General features: G+C 40.4%; 1 protein-coding gene across 5 annotated transcripts in view; it reads left to right on the top strand.

The window, feature by feature from the left end:
- casz1 (castor zinc finger 1) overlaps positions 1 to 19,020 on the top strand; it is a 243,477-nt gene that overhangs the window by 122,285 nt on the left and 102,172 nt on the right. Inside the window, exon 1 of one of the 5 annotated variants that reach the window (XM_088617334.1) lies at positions 15,988 to 16,403. The exons of the other annotated variants lie outside the window; for them this stretch is intronic. Within the exon in view, the coding sequence (XP_088473460.1) occupies positions 16,355 to 16,403 (49 nt within the window). The 5' untranslated portion in view covers positions 15,988 to 16,354. Of the gene's footprint in view, positions 1 to 15,987; positions 16,404 to 19,020 lie in introns of those variants that run through there. 5 annotated transcript variants of the gene reach the window in all.

Below are 19,020 nucleotides of genomic sequence, written 5' to 3'. Positions count from 1 at the left end.
GAGTATATATTTGTAATTAGGGCAAATGCACTGACTTCGCCTGTGGCCTCCAAGTCACTAACAATCTGGGAACAGAGAGTGATGCTGTGTGCTGTATCATGTCATAAAGAATGAAGCAGCACTGAGCTCTCTTCATGTCACCTCGGGGCAGCTGTGCCATGAAACAATGGAGACAGAGTTCATCCCAATCCTGTATCGATATCCGTTAACGTAAACTAAAATGGGTACACACAGGTTTCATCAAAATAAGTATTTTAAGGAAAATGAATGAATGTGCGATATGGAAATGCAGTATACCAGTATATGGACATATTGAGAGGCACATGCTTTTGAACTGATAAAGAGGTCAGTCACTCAGGCTAAAAGCGATTGACTGACAGATCGAGAAGTAGACGGACAGTTTTTTGTTTGGTTCCAAACTGGACCGAGGAGTGACCTAGGCTTTTCAAGTGTTAAGAACAAAAAAATACAGCTCTTTCCCCATTGCCTTAGTGATTCGCTGCTGCTAACATGGGGGAGAAACGGGGGAGAAAGCTGTAGAGTGAGGAAGCTCAGTGAATTAAATGCTGTCATCTGAATGAAACCAGAAGACTTCCAGCCCCAGTGTGTCTTTGAACGGGGAACAGGCAAGCTAGCTCAGACCCCTCTTGAATTAGAACCCAATTCTCCATTTGCTTCATCCCTAGTAGCTGGAGTGTAGTTCCTTTAATTGGGTTTTGATAGATTTAATTCAGCTAATCAGAAAGAAACTCATCTGGCTTTGCACGGTGCCTGCATGCATTCCTCATTCCACAAGGATCCCTAAACTCGGAGAGAGAGTCTCCCAGAACTGCTTCCCTCCAAAACAGTGGGATGAGAATTAAACTGCTGAATTTGTTGTCATTGGTTCTTGCCTTCCTTAGGGAGTCTGAGTCTTTTAATTATGCTTGGAGCAAAGAATGTTGTATTGCTGTTTTAAAACAACACAATACACAGCTCCTTCTTTCCCTTTTCTGTCAGATCAGCCTAAAATTTAATGACTCGGATAATAGTATGTTTGGAGAGCAGACATGCTATAATTTTTTGGGAGTAATCACAAGATTTTGTTTCAGATCTGGACTGGAGTTCTGTCTTAGCTTAGCAGTCGTTGAAAAGTGTAGCCAAGCTTTAAAAACAAAAGACATGTTAAGGGGAATAAAATATGGGGAGGAAAAACATTCTCGTTGAGTCTGTGGTAAACCTCTACCACTGAGCAAATATGTAAATCCCAAAGATCAGAATCTGATATATATATTTCCTTGAAAAAATAAAATCTGGGCTCGCTAGGTCTGAAGTTAATGTAGACTTTATCATTTATTACTGAACCACAGCAAAGTGATCAGTCAGTTTTGTAGATAATCAAATTGACCGTGAGAACAGATCTGGTTGCGGTCTGGTTGCGCAGCCCATATCTGCCCTCCTACGCTGTATTCTGGACTGTAGGGTCGACTATCAGTAACCTGCGCGTGCACAGGTTAGTGCCTGCTGAAAGTGTAAAAACAAGTGAAAAGTTTTGGTATCCGTGTTGCATTTGCAAAGTTTTAGCAAAACCAGTACAGTCCAGCTAGCAGTCCAGCTGGAGACAAGACGTAGCAGCTTTCAGTGCCTCCAGTACTGGAGACTATAGTTGATGTGAAAAACTAAATTTGTGTGTCTTTCATGAAAGTATTGTTCTGGCAGGTTTAAGGGAAACCTTTGCTCAAGAAAGAGAAACACTAGGGCACGTTTTTACACTGGGGTGCAGGGCTTCACAAAAGAGGGCCAAAGGAGGAGAGGACAACTGTATTTTTTGTCTCCCCAACAGGTTTGAATTATCTTTGTTGGTCTTTCCTCTCTTTTAAATTTTTTTTTTTTGGGGGGTGGCCATTGTCAGTTTCTCCGCTGTGTCAAAAACAAGTAAGAGCAACATGGAAACAGCCTCACTGTGTAAATATTTATGATGTAACATCTCCATGTGAATAGACTTTCTTCAGAATCCATCCATCATTCCTGCAACAAAAATGAACGCCCTCCTCCCAGTGGCTGAACTCCATAGGATCCTCATTCCCGAGCAGCGTGTCCCCCTCTTCTCCGAAGTATTTGTTTTTCCTTTGACTTTCGGCCGTCCAGCTGTGAGGGCAGCTTTTCTGTTGCCCCCCCCAGGCCTTTATTCAGGAAAACTTCAAAGCCCATTTCCACCATTGTTTCTCCGACGTGGTCGATGGCCCCGAAAATGCAAAAACAGAAAAACGCGATGTAGGTCAAATTAAAGCAGTTGCGCTTGTGTCCCAGGGATGAAAAAAGTGAAATTCTTACTGTCATGTTGTAGAGTCTTGGTTACGTGTGGCTCGAAGACGCGTTCGTTTTGTCTTTCTGCTCTTCTCCTCCTAATGGGGCCGAAGCTGAGTTCCTCTCCTTCCTGTAAGAACATCCCTACGGTAGAGGGAAAGCTCCTTCCCTTCCAGCCATTTCTTCAGTCGAGAATGCCCACCCAGTGGAACAAGTGAGGTACATCCCAGTCATTTAAAACCAAGAAATCACTCTTATGGAATGTTTCCACCTTTTTACTATTTTTTAATTAATGGAAGGTTTTGAAATGCGGTGACCTGCAGTACTCCAAACTCCTTTGTCTGCAGCCTTTTTATTTCATACTGCAAGCTTGAGCAGGCTTTGGGTAACCTGAAATTCAAATAATTGTTTAATAAGTACTGCGAGCCTCATTTCAAAGAAAAAAAATGGTGAATCTTTTTTTTCTTTAAGCGTAACATCAAAGGCAAACCGGGGATCCATAGTTCAAAAACCCAGTAGCGGTTGAGTAATCACCAATGATAAAACCAATTAGAAAGAACCGCCTTTAAATGCTGTGAGATGGTTACTCTGAAAACTAAAATTGCATTTCAGTAGTTAGATATTTTCAGCAAGTGCTGTTTGGACCTGCACTGATAGCTTCTTACTCTGACCTATGTCCCTTATCCCCTTTTTAACAAAAGGAACAGATATCAAATAAGGCCTTAGCAATGAAGGGCTGCTGTCTTGTGTTAAGTACCGTTGCTGTCTGTGTTAGAATCTCTTGTATGGTTTCTCAAGTGGAAAAGGGGGTGTATTCCCTTTAATTTGATGCATCAGAACACCATTAGTTCAGGCCGAGCCCAGCCAAGATGAGATCTCTATCAGACATGGGTGATTCCTCCTGTCTGCAGCATATTGAGGGACATTTTAGGAGTTTTTTTCTTGCGCAATTTCATGCAGAAACCGGGGTAAAAAAAAACAGGCGTTCCAGATATGAGTCAATATGAAAACATTTCCTCTCAGGTTTTGCAATTTTATTTTCATCAGGGATTGCTGAAAGTTAATTAGCATATTGTCTCTGTTTGCAGTCTGATCTGTGCTTTGAAAAGTTAATATGGATTAGAAGTTCAGGAGCTCGATAGAGCGATCCAACTTTATCCATTCATCTCAAATGATGAGACTTCACCTCGACGCGTCTCCCTAAAATAATAAATGCACTTGTCACTTTCACAAACAGAAAGTGTAATATTTATAATTTCACCACCCGTTCTGATTATTGATATGCAGTCTTTTGCAACAAAAGAGAAAAAAAGGAGAAATTCAGGCATTGTCTCAGAAAAGGACTGCAAACTTTTTTAAGGGAAATAAATCTGTGAGCAGACCCTATGGGGCTGAGTCATTTTTCTTCTTCGTAATGTATCTGTTTACCATCAAAGGAAAGTAATGATTGTGTGTTAGTGGCCGATATATTATTTCCAAGGTTGTTAAGTGGTGAACGGAACAATTCACCATTAAAGAACCATTTAGCGTTTTGCATTGCTTTCGTCTGGATTTTCACAGTATCTCTAAGGATGGATGGTGTGTTTCTGAGTGGCTTCTTTTTTCTTTCCTGGTCCATTCAAGCTTTCAATACCTTCCTCTCCTCTCTTCCCCTTGCTTCTTTTTTCAGCAAGCAGGACGGTTTTACTTTACTCCTTTGTCATCCTAATTGATTGCATTAACCTTTTGAGTATTGAATTTCCAGTGCATCACGCAGGGCACAATGTGGAATATTATCATAATCCTTCCAAGTAATGGACACACTGCAATCAACAATTCTTTAGGAAAAGTACATCTTTGAAAGATGGAATGTCTTATTATTTCCAATCAAAAGGCTCCTTTGGACTGCTAAGGTTTGGGATGCTTTCCAGTTTATTGAAGCCTTTTCTTTACTTCCAAAACTCAGCAGATTCAAAGCTTTTTTTTTGAAGGTGGACTGCAATTACACACGGCTTTAAGTACTTTGGGAAAAAATGTGTTTGGGGGAAGCCAGTTTCTGAGTTTGTGTTCTATGATAATAAACTTGATAAAGTACAGTATTTTCTGGTTGTGAATAACATGCATTATCATCATATCCCTCTGCTGTTGTATTAGAGTTTGCAGTGTTGGGCTTGATCAGAAATGGAATTATCCGCACTCTGACATTATTTCTTTATGTTAAATTTGTCAGTTAGTTACTGGTTGTTGTTATTGAGTTTGGCACTGATTACTTAATTGGGGGGAAGTTGTAATTGTAATTAGCAAAGGACTCCAACGTTAAACCCGTCGTCCTCTTACTGAATCATACCTCTTACTGCTTTAAAAATACAGTATATTGAATGTGATAATGAATTTTGTCTTAAAGTCAGGCTGCATTTAAACAGTTTTATTTTTAATGACAATTCATCCCCAATAAAGAAGTATTTGCACCATCCTGTGAATGCAGAATCTGTAGGCCGACAAAAAACAAGTAAAAAAGAAAAACAGTACCCCTGCGTTTTTGGTCAATTGCGTCTGTACTTACCTGGTTTCTAGAAACTGACATTGTTCGCCACTGACTGACAAACCTTCTTGGTGGTTTCAGACATCACTCACCTGAGATCTCCCACTTTAGTGTCACTGAGGAACACAATTTAATCTCCTTTACCCACTTTCCATTTGCCTTCTGTGGTTGAGTGAGGAGCAAAGTCGTTTTGCTTCTCATGTAATAAGAGTGTTCACAGCAGCTTGTGAAATATTTGAAACACTCCTCTTTGTTCTGTGTCCAGACTCTTTCTGCAGGCTTTCATTACCCCTCTTGAACATATTTGGGACATGTTGATCATAAGCATGAGGGGATGTTTCGAGGTTTTTAAATATATATTTAAATATATATATATTTATATTTATAAGAGGCCTGGATGTTTAAAAAATAAGCTGTAAGAATAACCGTACCAAACCATTAATAAGATATTAGAAAAGAGTGTACTGAGAGAAATTAAAAATACAAAAAATGATATTGGTTCCAGGACTAATTTAGTGTGTTTTTAATGCTTCTTGGTGTAATACCTGCAGAATTTGAACAATAATTTAACTACAAAGGCTTTTGTTAAGATAAAAAAGCTGCTGTTCTGGAAAAAGAGAACAAGAATAGAAGTAACAGTTTTGTTTCTGATCTTCATCAGTGATATAAAACAACCATCCTTTTAACAGAAACGTTCCATCTATTTGCTGTTGAACAAGAGTTGTTGACACAGTTTAAGCTGAATTTCTGAATCGTACAAAGGGGTCCCTTCCTTATATGGAACTGTCCCAGACATGGCCACCTGGCTTTTCCAACAGCCTCTTTTGTATTTCAGGATTTATTAAACAAAACACTGAAAACTGGGGGGAAAAAGAAACTGACTTTTCAGGCCTAAATAGAACAGTAAACATCAGCACAAAAGCATTAAATTAATTGATTGTTGTGCAACAGGCAGAAAGCTGTGTTATCATGTTTCCGTGGCAACAAAAAATTTATTGTCAGGTCGCTTAGATGAATTGAAGCAAAACACCCTTTAATTCATGGCAACTCTATTATATTTTTTCAGCTAGGAAAAAAATCAATTGAAAGGGGCCCTTATGTGCAGACAGACACAGTTGTTGATCAATAATTATTTTAAACAGGGTGACACAGTAACTGTTATGTGAAGCTTAGGTTGGTTATTTGAAGAGCTGTTTTGTTTAGACCTCCAAGAAAAAACTACAAAAAAAAAAGAATTTGCACTTTAAGTGCTGTGGATTAATGAAAGTCTGCAACCTCCCCTTTTCCAGCAATATCTTTCTGCTGTTGGTTTTTGCTGCATGTGAGAGAAGAGGCACAGGTCAGTAGGACAGGTCAAGGTCAATGGAGAAAACTCAGAAAAGTGCTGTGCAGAGTGTGACATGCCCTCCAGGTTAGCACACCCCTTGCGCTTCCAAAGCATGTAGTTCACATAGAAAATTAAAAAAGAAAATCGAATCTAGTGTAAGGTGGAGCATTGACATTGATATCAGGGGATTGCATCAAACACCCCTGCTGCTGAACCTCAACGTGGGCAGTTCATCAGGAGGTGCAGATGAGAAGATCAGAAAGCCAGACACTGTGCTTTTCTATATAACAGAAACAGCATTAAACAATAAAAATATAAATGGGTGACGCCCTTATGAGAAAAGAAATTGAAAGCATATTACCCGAAACTGTGACGCCTCTCTATAGAAGGATGGCTCGCGGGTTAATAACAGCCAGATCACGTGGTTCCTGAGGCCTCTGATATTGATGAGGGTCTAGGCAGGCTTAGGGAACTTTCATTCATTCATGGTGAAGAGTGAAAAATAAATCGGAGGGCCCAAGTGGAAACGACATGGAAGTGCTTCTCTAACTGAGGACAAGGGGAGCTTTTCTTACACAAAGCATGGTGGGTGCATGGGACAGCTTACCCAGCCTTGTTGTTGAAGCTGATGCCCTCCCTGTCTCCTTTCAGGAAACAGCTGGATGAGGTCTTGTCATCAATTAATTACTAATTACCAAACGAGATAGATGGGCTGAATGGCCTTCTCTCGTTCATGATGTTTCTTATGTTCTCATGTTTTTACGTTAGAGCAGCCCAGTTTATTAAAGAACTACATGCTGGATGACAGGCTGTTTCCACATGAATATCTCATCCTCCGATGAGCAGCACCGTGCGGGGTTTGTTACATTCAACCACGGTACAGTATGTTGATTTTGAAGGCCGCAGCCTCTCCCAGACTGCCTTTAAACTGGTCTCTGCTGGGATTCGAGTTTCTTCAGTAGATCTGGTGTGGTCAGAACTAGAAGTTTATTTGAACAGCTGACAGAGTGTATTGGATTTCCTCCCTCAGTTCTAACCAGCTGTTCCTCTGTAGTGGGCTGCAAAAACCGTCAGTGTGTAAAAACTGCGATTTTTTAAATAATGGTGATAGAAAATCAAAATTCGTTATACAGGACTGAGTGGAGGACACAGAGTAATTAAATAGCGCAGGTGCTGGCAACACCACTGGAAAATTATTTATTTTAAAGAAAGTGGCAGAGAGTGGCTGTACTGTGTCAGAGGAATCCCTTCTTGTTCTCATTATTTCTCCTGTTTCTCTCTGTCCTTTTCAAAGACAAATATAGGAAAGTCCTCTATTGATCTAATCTGGTTAATGCTGCTATTTTCAACAATTCCATTGAAAAGAGCCCCCCCACACCAGCACCTCCCCCCATGTCTGTCACCTGCTCCCTGTCCTGTGGATTGGATCTGGGCAGATCTGCAGCAGAGGTACAGTAAATCCCCAGGGCTTGACATTCTACCCCCCTCTGTCCTTAGAGGAGGGCTGGGTGGGGTTTTACTCTTTGTCATGGCCATCCGATGTGTTGTGCTAAGACGTGCTCTAGGTATCTCTCTCCTCCTCAGATCCCCCTACCCTGATTCATGGGACATTTACTTTTCCAAGCCAAAAAACTGAGAGATAATGGAAATTATATGAAATAACCCAGGCTGCACGAAATGCACCTGTCACCTGACGGTGGCTCGGGACCCAGAAGGTGGTGTTTCTTCTTTCTGCTTTCCAGAGTGGAATGAATCTTTTCTTGACTTTGAGTAACATGGTAGCGGTAGCAGAATTTTAAAAAATTGTCGAGGCCCAGGCTACTGCTGCTGAAATTGTTACTGATTATGATTCCAAGAGCATGGACAGAAGTCCTGTTGTGTGTACGTCCAATGCATGTATTTATGTGCTTGTATGCAGTAGGTGCCTCTAAATCTAGGTTCTTTCATCTGCTTGGAATCCATTAAACACCTTTTTAAACTTATTTTTAGAACACAGGCATCATAATTCTCCTCATTGTTACTGGGAACATGCATCATTGGTATGTTTTACTGTGTTTTGTTTATTCATGTGAAGAATAGATACAAGTACAGTACTTTTTACAATTAAGACGGTGTTTCTCATTTCTGCTTGAGAAGATCCTCCCATCTTCTCTTGATTATCGTCCTCATCTCCACAATCTTTTGGTCCTGTTACGATCAATAAGAAATAGGCAGTATCAGTGCCCTTTCTGAATTACTGGTGAATTGTTCCAGCTGAGATTTGTACCTTCTCGGTGAGCAGTAAAGGCCTGTTCTCTCCTCACTGACACTAATCCACTGTGTCCCTCACTGTCTGTTCCAGTCACGTTCCATATCTAATAGTTGGTTTAGAAGGAAGTCTGTAGCCTGCGGGGAGAGAAGTATATTACCTCTTTAAAAAGCTGTATTTTTATTGGGAGAGCTGCCATGTTAACTGTGCCCTTTAAAGTATTTTTAAAGCTCCTTTTCTTTGGAATATGACACTTGATGTCAGGAATTTTCGTGGTTCTTGTTTCACAGCTTCTGCATAGAGTGTATATCCTATTAGCTAAGGAGCAGTGCTGTGATCCGCACAGTATTGTTGCTGATGTTCCTATATTACAGTGCGCCTATGCTGAATTTTTTAAGATGCCCCATGCAGTTTACCCTTTCAAAATTTAAGCTAATCTGAACAATAAGAAAATTTGCATTGTTATACTCCATCCGACAGGGAAAATTTGTTTTAATTTTTTCGAGAGGCCTTGAGCAAGCATGCCATTTGTGATTCTTGAATAATTTTCTGGCACGTATGGCAGTTTACCACAGTAAATTTGCATGGACTTTTCCGCAGTGTTCCAATGCGTTTACCATGCTGCAATTTCAAACGTGTCCCATTTCACTGTGTTTTACTATTCTTGACCTCGTTGAACCCCTGGAGGAAAAGCCCGGTTCGTCGTTATTCTCGGAGTGGAAGAGCGCCTTGTGTCTTTTTATGGGCAGAGTTTGCAATCCTGGAATATCAGTGAGCAAGAGCAACACTAGAGGAATACATCCGAAGAAGTGTTAAGACAGGATGTCAAGACTGCTGTGGGTTTTTAAGAAAAAACGGTTCTTCAGTGTAACAACAAATGAAGTGCCCTTCAAGGTGTTAAAAGGAAAGACTCGTGCGTCATTTCAAAACAGGTACCAAAATTACGTAATTCTTTATTACAATATGTATAATGTTACTCCTACAGTAGGAAAAGGTGCTTCATAGTAAAATCAAGATTTTGAGCAGAAGACTAAATGTTAGAGACTATATCTGCAATAAGATGTAAGAAGCCCAGCAAATCCCTCGTTGTGGCCTGGCTCCAGCGTGAGGGGTGAGGTCACCACGTGTCTGTCCGTATGGAGCCAGCGCTGGCCCGGGCACTTCCTGTGTGCCAAGCGCCATCTGCATTTCCTTGTTAACGCGCCTTCACATCCGCTGGAGGATTAGGAGAAAATCCCCAGGTTTTTTGAACCAGTTGACAAATATCAGATTTGTCTCTAAAAATTAGCTCCATCCATATCTCCCGCCATATGACACACAAAAAAGATTATCTTTAATACCCAGCCAGCTTGTGTATGGAAAAAGCAGATTAAAGTTTCAGTTTAGCAATATTTACTCAGCCAGTTCCACCAGGCACTGCACTGCACTGCACTGCACGGCCCTCGAAATTGACTTTTTTTTATTTTGTTCTTTTTTAGCTGTTGTAAGATGTTTCATCTGAAAACAGATGAAAGCAATATTTGTCTAATTCGTCATCATGGAATCCAGTGTCTGTATCCTTTAAACAAACAGTGTGAAGAGTTAAAGAGCCTTAAGTGAACAATAGCAGCAGGTGTCCTTTCAGCCGTGCTTTGTAGCGTCAGGAGAATGCTGCGCTGTTGTTTCAGTGGTCTGTTGGCCCAGGCCAGGGGGCGGGTGGGAACTGGGCCTACTGTGTGACCTGAGCGCTGTTCCATTGTCACGGCCTCAGTGGCTCTGGGTGTTTGATGCAGCCCGTAGCGGCAGAAACACCGCCGTCCTACAAAAAAAAACAGAGCAGAAGATTTTTTTAAAAAAAAAACTTAATTACGGGGTTTTTTTCACTTTGCAGCCAAAATCTGTACCTCCTGGGTCGAAGCGTGTGTGAGTCTGATGCACAATAGCACCGTCCTGCTTTAAAATATGGCACTGGTTTAAAATATGTGATTTGGCATACACAAGGGTTTCGTTTGCGTTGTTCAGATGAATTGCAATTTGCACCCCCCCCCCCCCAATTATAACCAAATTGCAGCTTTTAGGTTATGTTTCAATGCGTCTGGGGCTTCAGCGCAGCTAAAAGAAAGGCCTGATGATTCTCTTTATCCTGGGACTCCAGTTGTGCGACTGTCAGCATTACCGAGTATTTGGGATTTGAAGTCTTGAGGACAGGCTTTCTTAAGCCCTCCGCTAAGTCAATATGTTATCCGTCTCCATTTAATTATCATGCACATAATCAGCGTCCAGCTCGCTCCCTCAGCCCTGTGGAGGAGCGAGAGTTTCTGCTCTACACCTGTGCTGCAGGTGCACTCCTTGCCTGAGTCCCTTCCACTGCGATATTTATGGGTGTCTTTGGACACCAGGGGAAACAAAGGTGTCAATTAGTCAATTAGAGCACAGTGACTTGCAGAGTACTCATCGAGAGACCCGGTGTGCTCTAACAAAGTAATTTCCCAAAGCTCAGGAGTTTCCATATTCCAGACTGACTGTAGACTGGAACGCTGAGAGAAGGCCTGTGGTTTTTAATTGTATTTTCTAGTTGATATCTTTTTTTGATAAACAATTTCCTTTCCTGGTTTTTGTTATTCTGATGCGAGGATGTGCGTTTTTTCTTTTTTTTTCCGATTTAGCTTAGGAGAATTTTATAATTTAGTAATTAAAATCTTTGATAGGCTTTAGAAATTGCAGCTAATTGAATTTAATGGGAAGATGAATTTCAATTTTATTTGATTACAGAGACCCCTGGCATAGGTATTTATGGAAAAAACTGTACAAAAATATGCTGTGTGGGCTAAGATGGCATAATAAAATTAACGGTAATCGGATTTCTCCGTCATGAATTTCGCTCTAATTTCACTATAATTTTCCATTAGATAGCTGGTTTACAAATATTTGCTCATCTGCGATGGGAAAAAGCTATCTGTCTAAAACGATTATGGAAAGAGCCTTCAGAAAGGTGCCTTTTTTCTGTTTGCCTTTTAAAATCCAGATTGCGAGGGCTCACAATTAGGCATATTGCATTATGAATGTCTGCATCCGGGGAGAAATGTTAAAAATATTATGATCAAAAGACAAGAGGACAAAAAGCTGATAGAAAAATGCTAGAAGTTTTAGGTCAGTTTGGAAAGTGGACGTCTGAAATAAAAGTGGAGTACAATGTAAAATGGCATAAATATTTGTAATGTACTATTCTAAAAGCTGTGTTTGAAAGAATTTATGTACTGACATATTTTTACGAGGAAAATTGCTTCACATGCTGCGCCAGTTCTGCAGAAGATAAGTGGTGCCTTTGGGAGATGAAATGAACTGAACGCTTTTGCTAACCAAAATTTTGCAACAAATCAATAGAATCTGAACCTGAATGAGGCTACTTTCAGAAATATCAAACATGGCTACGTTAAATTCCTACAGGTCTTAAGCTTCGCACCTGTGTTAGCATGCATTTACAGTAGTTGTGAATATTTACCTCTTAGGAAAAACAGGACTTTTTGCTTGTTTAAAAAAAAATGCAAATGACAAATGTCAAAGCATGCAACTGTTAATGTAACCTACAGCCTATGGTGCGGTTTCTTAGTTCCCCAAAACTTGGAGAGCCTATGTGTTTATTTAGCATCTAATTTCCTAAAGGTTTTGCAAGTTTTGTCTCCAGGCCTGAAGAAACACGTGGAGACAACGAGAGACTTGAGCAGACAAACAAGAAAACAAACAAACAAATAAAAAGGAGCGTGCAGGAGAAGCGGACCCTGAAGAAAGGCAGGGCAGCTATTGTGAGGATGGGCCGCAGTCATTCTGCCTTGATCCTGAGTCTTTTGTAAGACCGCCCCATGTCCCCTCATCTCCTCTCCAGAAGCCCCCCCCTTCCTCTCCCCAACATGCTCTGCCCTGCTGCCAGAGACAGCAAGAGAGTTCAAACACAATCTAACTCTCTCCAAAGGTCAGATTTCTCACTCGGCAGGTCCCCCGGCCTTTCGCACAAAAGCCAGTGAATTCACATCTTTCAACTCAGCCCTCGCCTTTGTCCCTCTGGAACGGAGCACTCCGGCAGACCAGCACCCCCTGGAGTGCAAGGCAGGGGACTGCTCACCGTCTGCCCCAGCTTTCCCTTTGACTGCTGCCCCCCAGTACCCCTCCCCGAATGCCCCCTGCACCCTCCCTCCCTTCGCCGCTGCAGTCGGCCTTCTTTAACTTGCAATGCCTCTCAACGAAACACCTTTCTTTTTAAAAAAATAATGCAACTCCCCCCCCTCCCCACCAAAGAACAATTGCACTTCCTCCTGCGCTCTGTACATCAGCCCTTGCTTGGATGAAGTGCACTATGTAAGTGCAGTGAGTTATTGTTATCGTTTCTCATGTCTTTCGTCATGAGTTACAGTAAGTGCAGTGCTGCCGAAGCAACAATTTCTGTTGCCGCGTGGAGAGAACATGAAAAAGTTTTAAAAGTGCTACATTTGTTCCGGACGTGTTAATTAGGATGTGCTACAGTCCTGTTAAACCTGCTGTCCTGTCCTCGAAATTTTCCCTCATCAATCTGTAATTTCTTTGACAGTTGGGTGTTGCAGAATAAAATGATGATTGTTCCAGTTTTGTTCTAAACTTATGTGCCATGCCTCAAAGTCTTTTTTTAACAGGGAATTGGAAAGGATTTGGAAAAAGCTGCAAATTATGGACTCCTACCAGTCCATATGAGTAAAAATTATATACAAGTGCATGCACACACTCATAGGAAAGCAGTGAAACCTGTGAGAAAGGTTTATGGAAAAAGTGTGGAATCACTGTTGTAGGTTGGTTTTATGGCTTTAAAACTGTGAATTTATATAACTACACACCTATTGCATTACGTAGCATCATATTCAAACCATACGGTATATAAAATACAGCCTTGCACCATAATAACATAATCAGACTATTGTGTGTTTTTTTTTGCCAGGGTTCATTAGTTCAGGTTGTATTTCATACAAATCTCTTTTTGAGTTTTTGCTTCAAGAAGCCTAATTAGTTGCAGAAATTATTGTACACAAACAATTTTTGAGCTTTTAAGGCCTTTTCAAGGCTTCCTGTTTTGCTAGTCCCTGGAGCTCCATACAACAGATGTCTCATCTCCAGCTGAGCTCCTAAAATACACATCTTATTTGCCCAACTAATACATTTGTAGTCGTAGCTCCCCTAATTGGTACTTTATACAACACTGTATTTAGGCCTGTTTGAACAGTTCTGAAAACAGTTCTAAATTACGTTAAATTAAGCGATATTTGTGCACTGCTGTACCTTGCATTTTGTAGTCTGCTTTGTTTGCAATTTAAAAATGAAAGAGGTGGATTAGAAAAGGAAATACTGGTGTAAAAGCCTCAAAAACGCTGTTGATCCACTAAATGTGTTCTTGTACAATACATTCTGTTTAGTGCTGTGCTTAAGAGGCTTTCACATAAAAAGGGACGTTCTTGTGAGGGTGTGTCAACGGAAAACAAAAATCAGTTATGGCATTTTGGCTGATTTTGCTTCAAAGGTGCTGTACTCCCCATGCTCTTTTGATGAGAAGGTTTGTCGGTGGAGTATTAAAAGTCACCGAGAGGTAATCTGGAGGTAGGGTTCGTTTGATGTCTTCAGGGCTTTATTAAGAGCAGAAAGACAACCTGATCTCAGAACAACGAGTTTACAGGGAGTCGAACTGACTACTCTTCCACTCACTGGCCTGTGTTGCCCACTTCTCAGTCCCTTTGCTACTTATTCACAGGCTCCGTTTCTGTGTCTGGACGGGTGAAATACGGACTCTGTTGTAGTAGCAGCTCTTCCGTGCTCAACCTTTCTTTACTTTTTGCATATATCAAATAGGAGGAGACGTTCATAGTGTTGTTCAAGCGTGAGTCATGATCAAAATTGCCAAATCAACCAGAAACCTGTTTTCTTTTCTGAATGTATACAGTACTTTTTTCAGTAAAGGATTAGGCTTTGTTATGCCATTAATGTAGTTCGCCAAACAGAGCATTTCCGTGTTTCGATGCAGGGAGTGTGTTATTGTTGTTTTATTACAGTAACCTAGGACTTTGAACTTTGTAAATTACATTGCTAGCAGATTACTATTAATACAAATAAAATCCCCTGAGCACTGGCTTTACTTCCACATCTCCTCTTTTGTTATGGATATTATATATGGAAGAAATATGTGCTTAGTGTGTGTCCCTTATTAATTGTTTATATGAATAGATAAATACAAAATATGTACAAGTATGTGAACCTTAGAAGCATTTTTGCATTTTGCTGTGGAAGAAACTGCCAGGCAAATAAGGCGTTTAACTTATAAAGTATTCATTGTCACCTGGTAACGGATTGCAGTTTATCATTTCACCTGAAATTACAATGGAAAGCGATACCTTATCAGAAAGAGAGAGGGAGCAACTAAGAGAGGTAGAGGAGGGAGAAAGAGAGGGAGAGGGAGATGGTGGTTGGTGTGGAGGGGTGGGGGGAGGTGTTTCTCAACTCCAGGAATGCACTTTTCTTTCTGATAATTAACTGCTGCTGGATCGGATTACGAATTTGAAGCCAGTCAGGTTTCTAATCAATATTTCCCTCTTCTTTCCCTTTAAAAAAAAAAAGTCATAAAAATGGTTTCAAAGGTAGGCACCGCCCGATCAAAGTATTTTTAAAATATAATAACAGTCTGGAGGCCTTTTCTCCTGGCTCCTTCCTTCCATAAACCTGCCTTGTAGAAAAAGATTCTTTTCTTTTTTATAGAAAGAAATGCATAAATATGTAATGAAAGGACTCTGAACATTCCCATTACTCTGGGAGATTTGGGAAGTTCTAATTTAAGATCCATATTAAAACCCACATAAATTAGATTATACTCTACCAATGAGAAAATTATGTATTTTGAAAAAAGTAAAATATTGTTCTCAGGATATGTTTGCCTTTGACTGTTTTGTGTTATTTTTTTAAAACCTTCTTCGCGTCCAGTCCTCTACAGATTGTCTATTTTTTCACACCTTTCCTTTCTCATTTAAAAAAAAAAACACACTTTGCCTTTGTGTATTTTAATACTGTTGTATTTCAAAATGTAAGTTTTCCATGTTAATCTGTGAAAAGGGCCGTGGAAGGCAGACCAGCAAAATTAAAGCTTTTCATCTTGTTTTTCTGAAACTGCAGTTTGGCAGCATAATTTGGAAACGTTTTTTTTTTTCTGTTACATTTTGATTCCTTCACTAGTGAACAATTTATGTAAAAAAACTCAAGGTTTCTTCCTGCTCATTCCTGAATGTGGTGAAAATGTTTTCTGTCCAATGTGTTGTACACAGTCACAGCGTTTCGAAACTTCAGATTAATTCCTTTTTGTGTGCCACACAACACAAGACAAATACAGGAGAATCAAACAGTGCAACTCCCTGTCTGCCTTTTATGTATTTTGTTATTTGTTCCAGAATTATGGCTTTTTAAAAAATGCCATTTTCAGTGCCCCCCCCACCCCCCCTCCCTTTTTTAATAGAGCGAATGATGGCTCCACCCCATGAGAGTTGAAAGGCTAGTAGACCACAGAGATAGAAAAGGCCAGCCCACTATGGGAAAAACTGCCAGGGCTTCTCCTCTGCTGTAATTTCCTATCTGCTTGTTCTGAGAACATCACCAACAGCTTAGCGTGTGTGTATGTACGAGAGAGGGAGGGAGAGAGAGCGAGAGAAAGAGAGGGACTGCAAGCGAGGGGCAGGCTCAGCTTTCTTTCACCTGCCCCCCATGAAACCACAAGAAGGAGGGGCTAAACCTGCAGCTGCCAATCATCTTCATTCATGGCAGCCGGCATTATCTCTCTGTGCAAACTATTGACAGATTACATGTCAAAGAGTTTAGTACATTAGTGAAGGAAGTTTTTGTTTTGCTTTTGTTATTTTATTTTGTTGTTTTGCCTTTTTGTTTTTACCTGCTTCTCCTCCTTTTTGCTCACTTCAAACCAACAGAGTTGAGTAATATTATGAAAGTTACATGTCTGAGTGGATATAACTTCGAATTCCCTGAATATGGTAAGTGCTCTTTTTATTTTTGATGTGAGTGTGCGTCTGCGTATGTCTGTGTATGACAGGGCTAACTTTTGTACTTGCTGATGTTTGACAAGTGAAGGTGAGTCGCTATCTTGAGGAGTAATTTTTTGAAGCTGTTCTGTAACTGTAACTTGTGAGCAGAGCCTTACTGAACCTATAGCCTGTGAGTGACGGCATGCAGGGACTAATACAATATTAAGTGCGATCAGTCTCTTTTCAAGTGCTGATGTCGCCCTGCCTGTGCTGTGAATGAAAGGCACAGAAAGGGATTCCCAAAACTAGATGAATTTTCTCCTGTTATGGCCAAGTTTATCTCATCCGTTTCAGTGAATTGATAAAGCTGACACTCACATTTTGACTGAAGAAGAGGTGAGGGAAGGAACGGGATTTTTCTTCTGTTTTTTTTTTTTAGAAAGCGTGAGACTGTAAGTGAATGTTTTGGTTACGTGAGCCATGGTTTTGGTAACTGTGCTGTAAATTAGAGCTGAAGGGTGCTTGTCTGTGTGTTGTTTGGGGGGGGCATGGAGCTGTCATGAAAGAGCAGAGGGAGCAGCTCATGGCCTTAGGGACTGTCACCAGGGGGAACGCAGCAAACGCAAAAAGTGCTGTTAGTGCAGCCGCGCTCCGGTTCAACGGGCATTTACTCCTTTTAATTCCACCTGTTTCTCCTGTATCATCTGTACTTTCGCAAAGTTACTACTGTCGTAGTCCGGTCCTGCGATTTGTTTTAAAACACCAAAAAGACAAATTGGATTAGGAGATGTCAGGAGGCAGCCCAAATCTAGCTGAGCTTAAGGTTTTCCCCCCAGATGTACTATTTGTTGCTTGGAGTCCAAGTGGAAAGTGAACTGGCAGAAAGGGGGAGAGAGTGTGTTGTTCGGGGGCCTGCGTGCCGTGTTACCAGTTCGCCAGAGCCCTCTTAGCTGTGTGCCGCTGGGAGCTGTAGGTTTTCTGAAGTTGAAATTGCCTGGGTTATCAGCAGGTTCTTTCTGCTGCTCTGCAGTCGCCCAGCTAGTTGTGTGACTTGTCTAGAGACAGCTGGCGCGGCAGGGCTCGGGCCGATTTAAAACGGTTCGTTTTGTCTGAGGAGATGAATTCCTCCCGTGTAAGTGACTACTCTAGTACTCCAGGAAATGTCTCTGTCACCAAGGTAATAGTCTGTTTCATAACCCTGAGTATTTTTTAAAATTCTTCCATGAGTCGAATGCCACCGATAAGTGGTTTATTTTGAATTAATCTAGGCTTGGATAATAAAAAAAAATGTTTCTCTGTAAATTTTTGTATTTTCAGCTTTTTATTCCTGAAAAATGTTCATTAGTAAAGGTTAAGTGCCTCTTGTTTATGAGAGGATTTTCTGTAGTGGATTATTGACAGAACCTGCCTCTCCCTGTTCACTGGCGTTTCCTCAGTGACTGCGGAGAGCCTGTTATTTTTTTACCAAGTGTTCATAATGCACCTAACGTTTTTGTTTTCTTTTTTTGATTGGCCTCTTCAAACTCCTGGTTATTTCTCTAGCCTTGGGAATGGTAAAAGTATTCTTCAACATAATTTCAAGTGCTAACACAACAAGCTGAAAGTGACAATTAAAAACGTCCTGGTTGGTATCGAGGAATACAGAATTTAGAATAGCTGAAGAAAGAGAAGAACACTCGTTGTCTTTTTAAGGTCAGTCAGATAAAGTTTACAGTACTTTACCAAAAAAAGAGAATTTTGTTATTTTAAGTTATTGAGTTAAAGGCCAGATGTTTATTTTTTATTGACCTTGGTTATCTAATTCTTTTTATTAAAAAAAAACGTAGTACTAATCTAAAAATGTGAAACTGGCTCTGATGTAAATACACCTTGGGCTGCGATGTTTTCTGGAGAAGTGTAGAATAACGTCTTTATATTTTAAATGGCAAATGCAACGGTCTTTACAGATCATAACAGGCAGTGATTGTTTCTTCTTCAGAGACTAGGCTGATGTAGCTGTGGCTCCTTTAATCACCTTTACTGCACTCCTGAAAAATGGAGTCAAATGAACAGGAAAAACAATCCAAAGTCTGTAGCCTTTAATAACCTTTACCACAATTTAGCAATAACCGAATCAATTTGATGTCTTAAGCAATAAAAAATGCTGTTGCCATCCTAATTCTCCTGCTCCTTAGATGACAGTAAATTTACATTTTTTAATTAAACTAGCCGGAATTTTTATGAGGGGGCTGGGTTATGCTAATAGGAATGTTGTGTACTGTAGATTAAGAGAGTTTCGAAATAAATTTAGCAGGAGCCATTAAAAAAATGTAGCCAATGTCTCTAACTCCCTTTGTGCCAATTTCTCCAGGGGAATTCTTTGGTTCCTGGACTTGTCAAGGATGACTGATTTTTGGCAATGAGGAGATTAGTATCATAATGTCAACTGATGCAAATAATTTATATGCTCATATATATTTTATACATCGTCAATTCGCTGCAGAAAACAGGACGAAGGAAAATTTTTGTACAATTGACATCACATGCCCAGACTAAAACTTAAATCCAATTATGGTGTCACAGACAATAATGATTTTGTCAAAATTATAAAAAGAAACATTCAACTTTTTTTAAATAAATGACAACC

The sequence above is a fragment of the Lepisosteus platostomus genome, chromosome 23 (assembly GCF_059453375.1).
Source record: "Lepisosteus platostomus isolate fLepPlt1 chromosome 23, fLepPlt1.hap1, whole genome shotgun sequence".
In the NCBI taxonomy this organism is placed as follows: domain Eukaryota; kingdom Metazoa; phylum Chordata; class Actinopteri; order Semionotiformes; family Lepisosteidae; genus Lepisosteus; species Lepisosteus platostomus.
The sequence above is the reverse complement of the archived record's forward strand: the minus strand, read 5'-3'. Positions and strand labels throughout refer to the sequence as shown.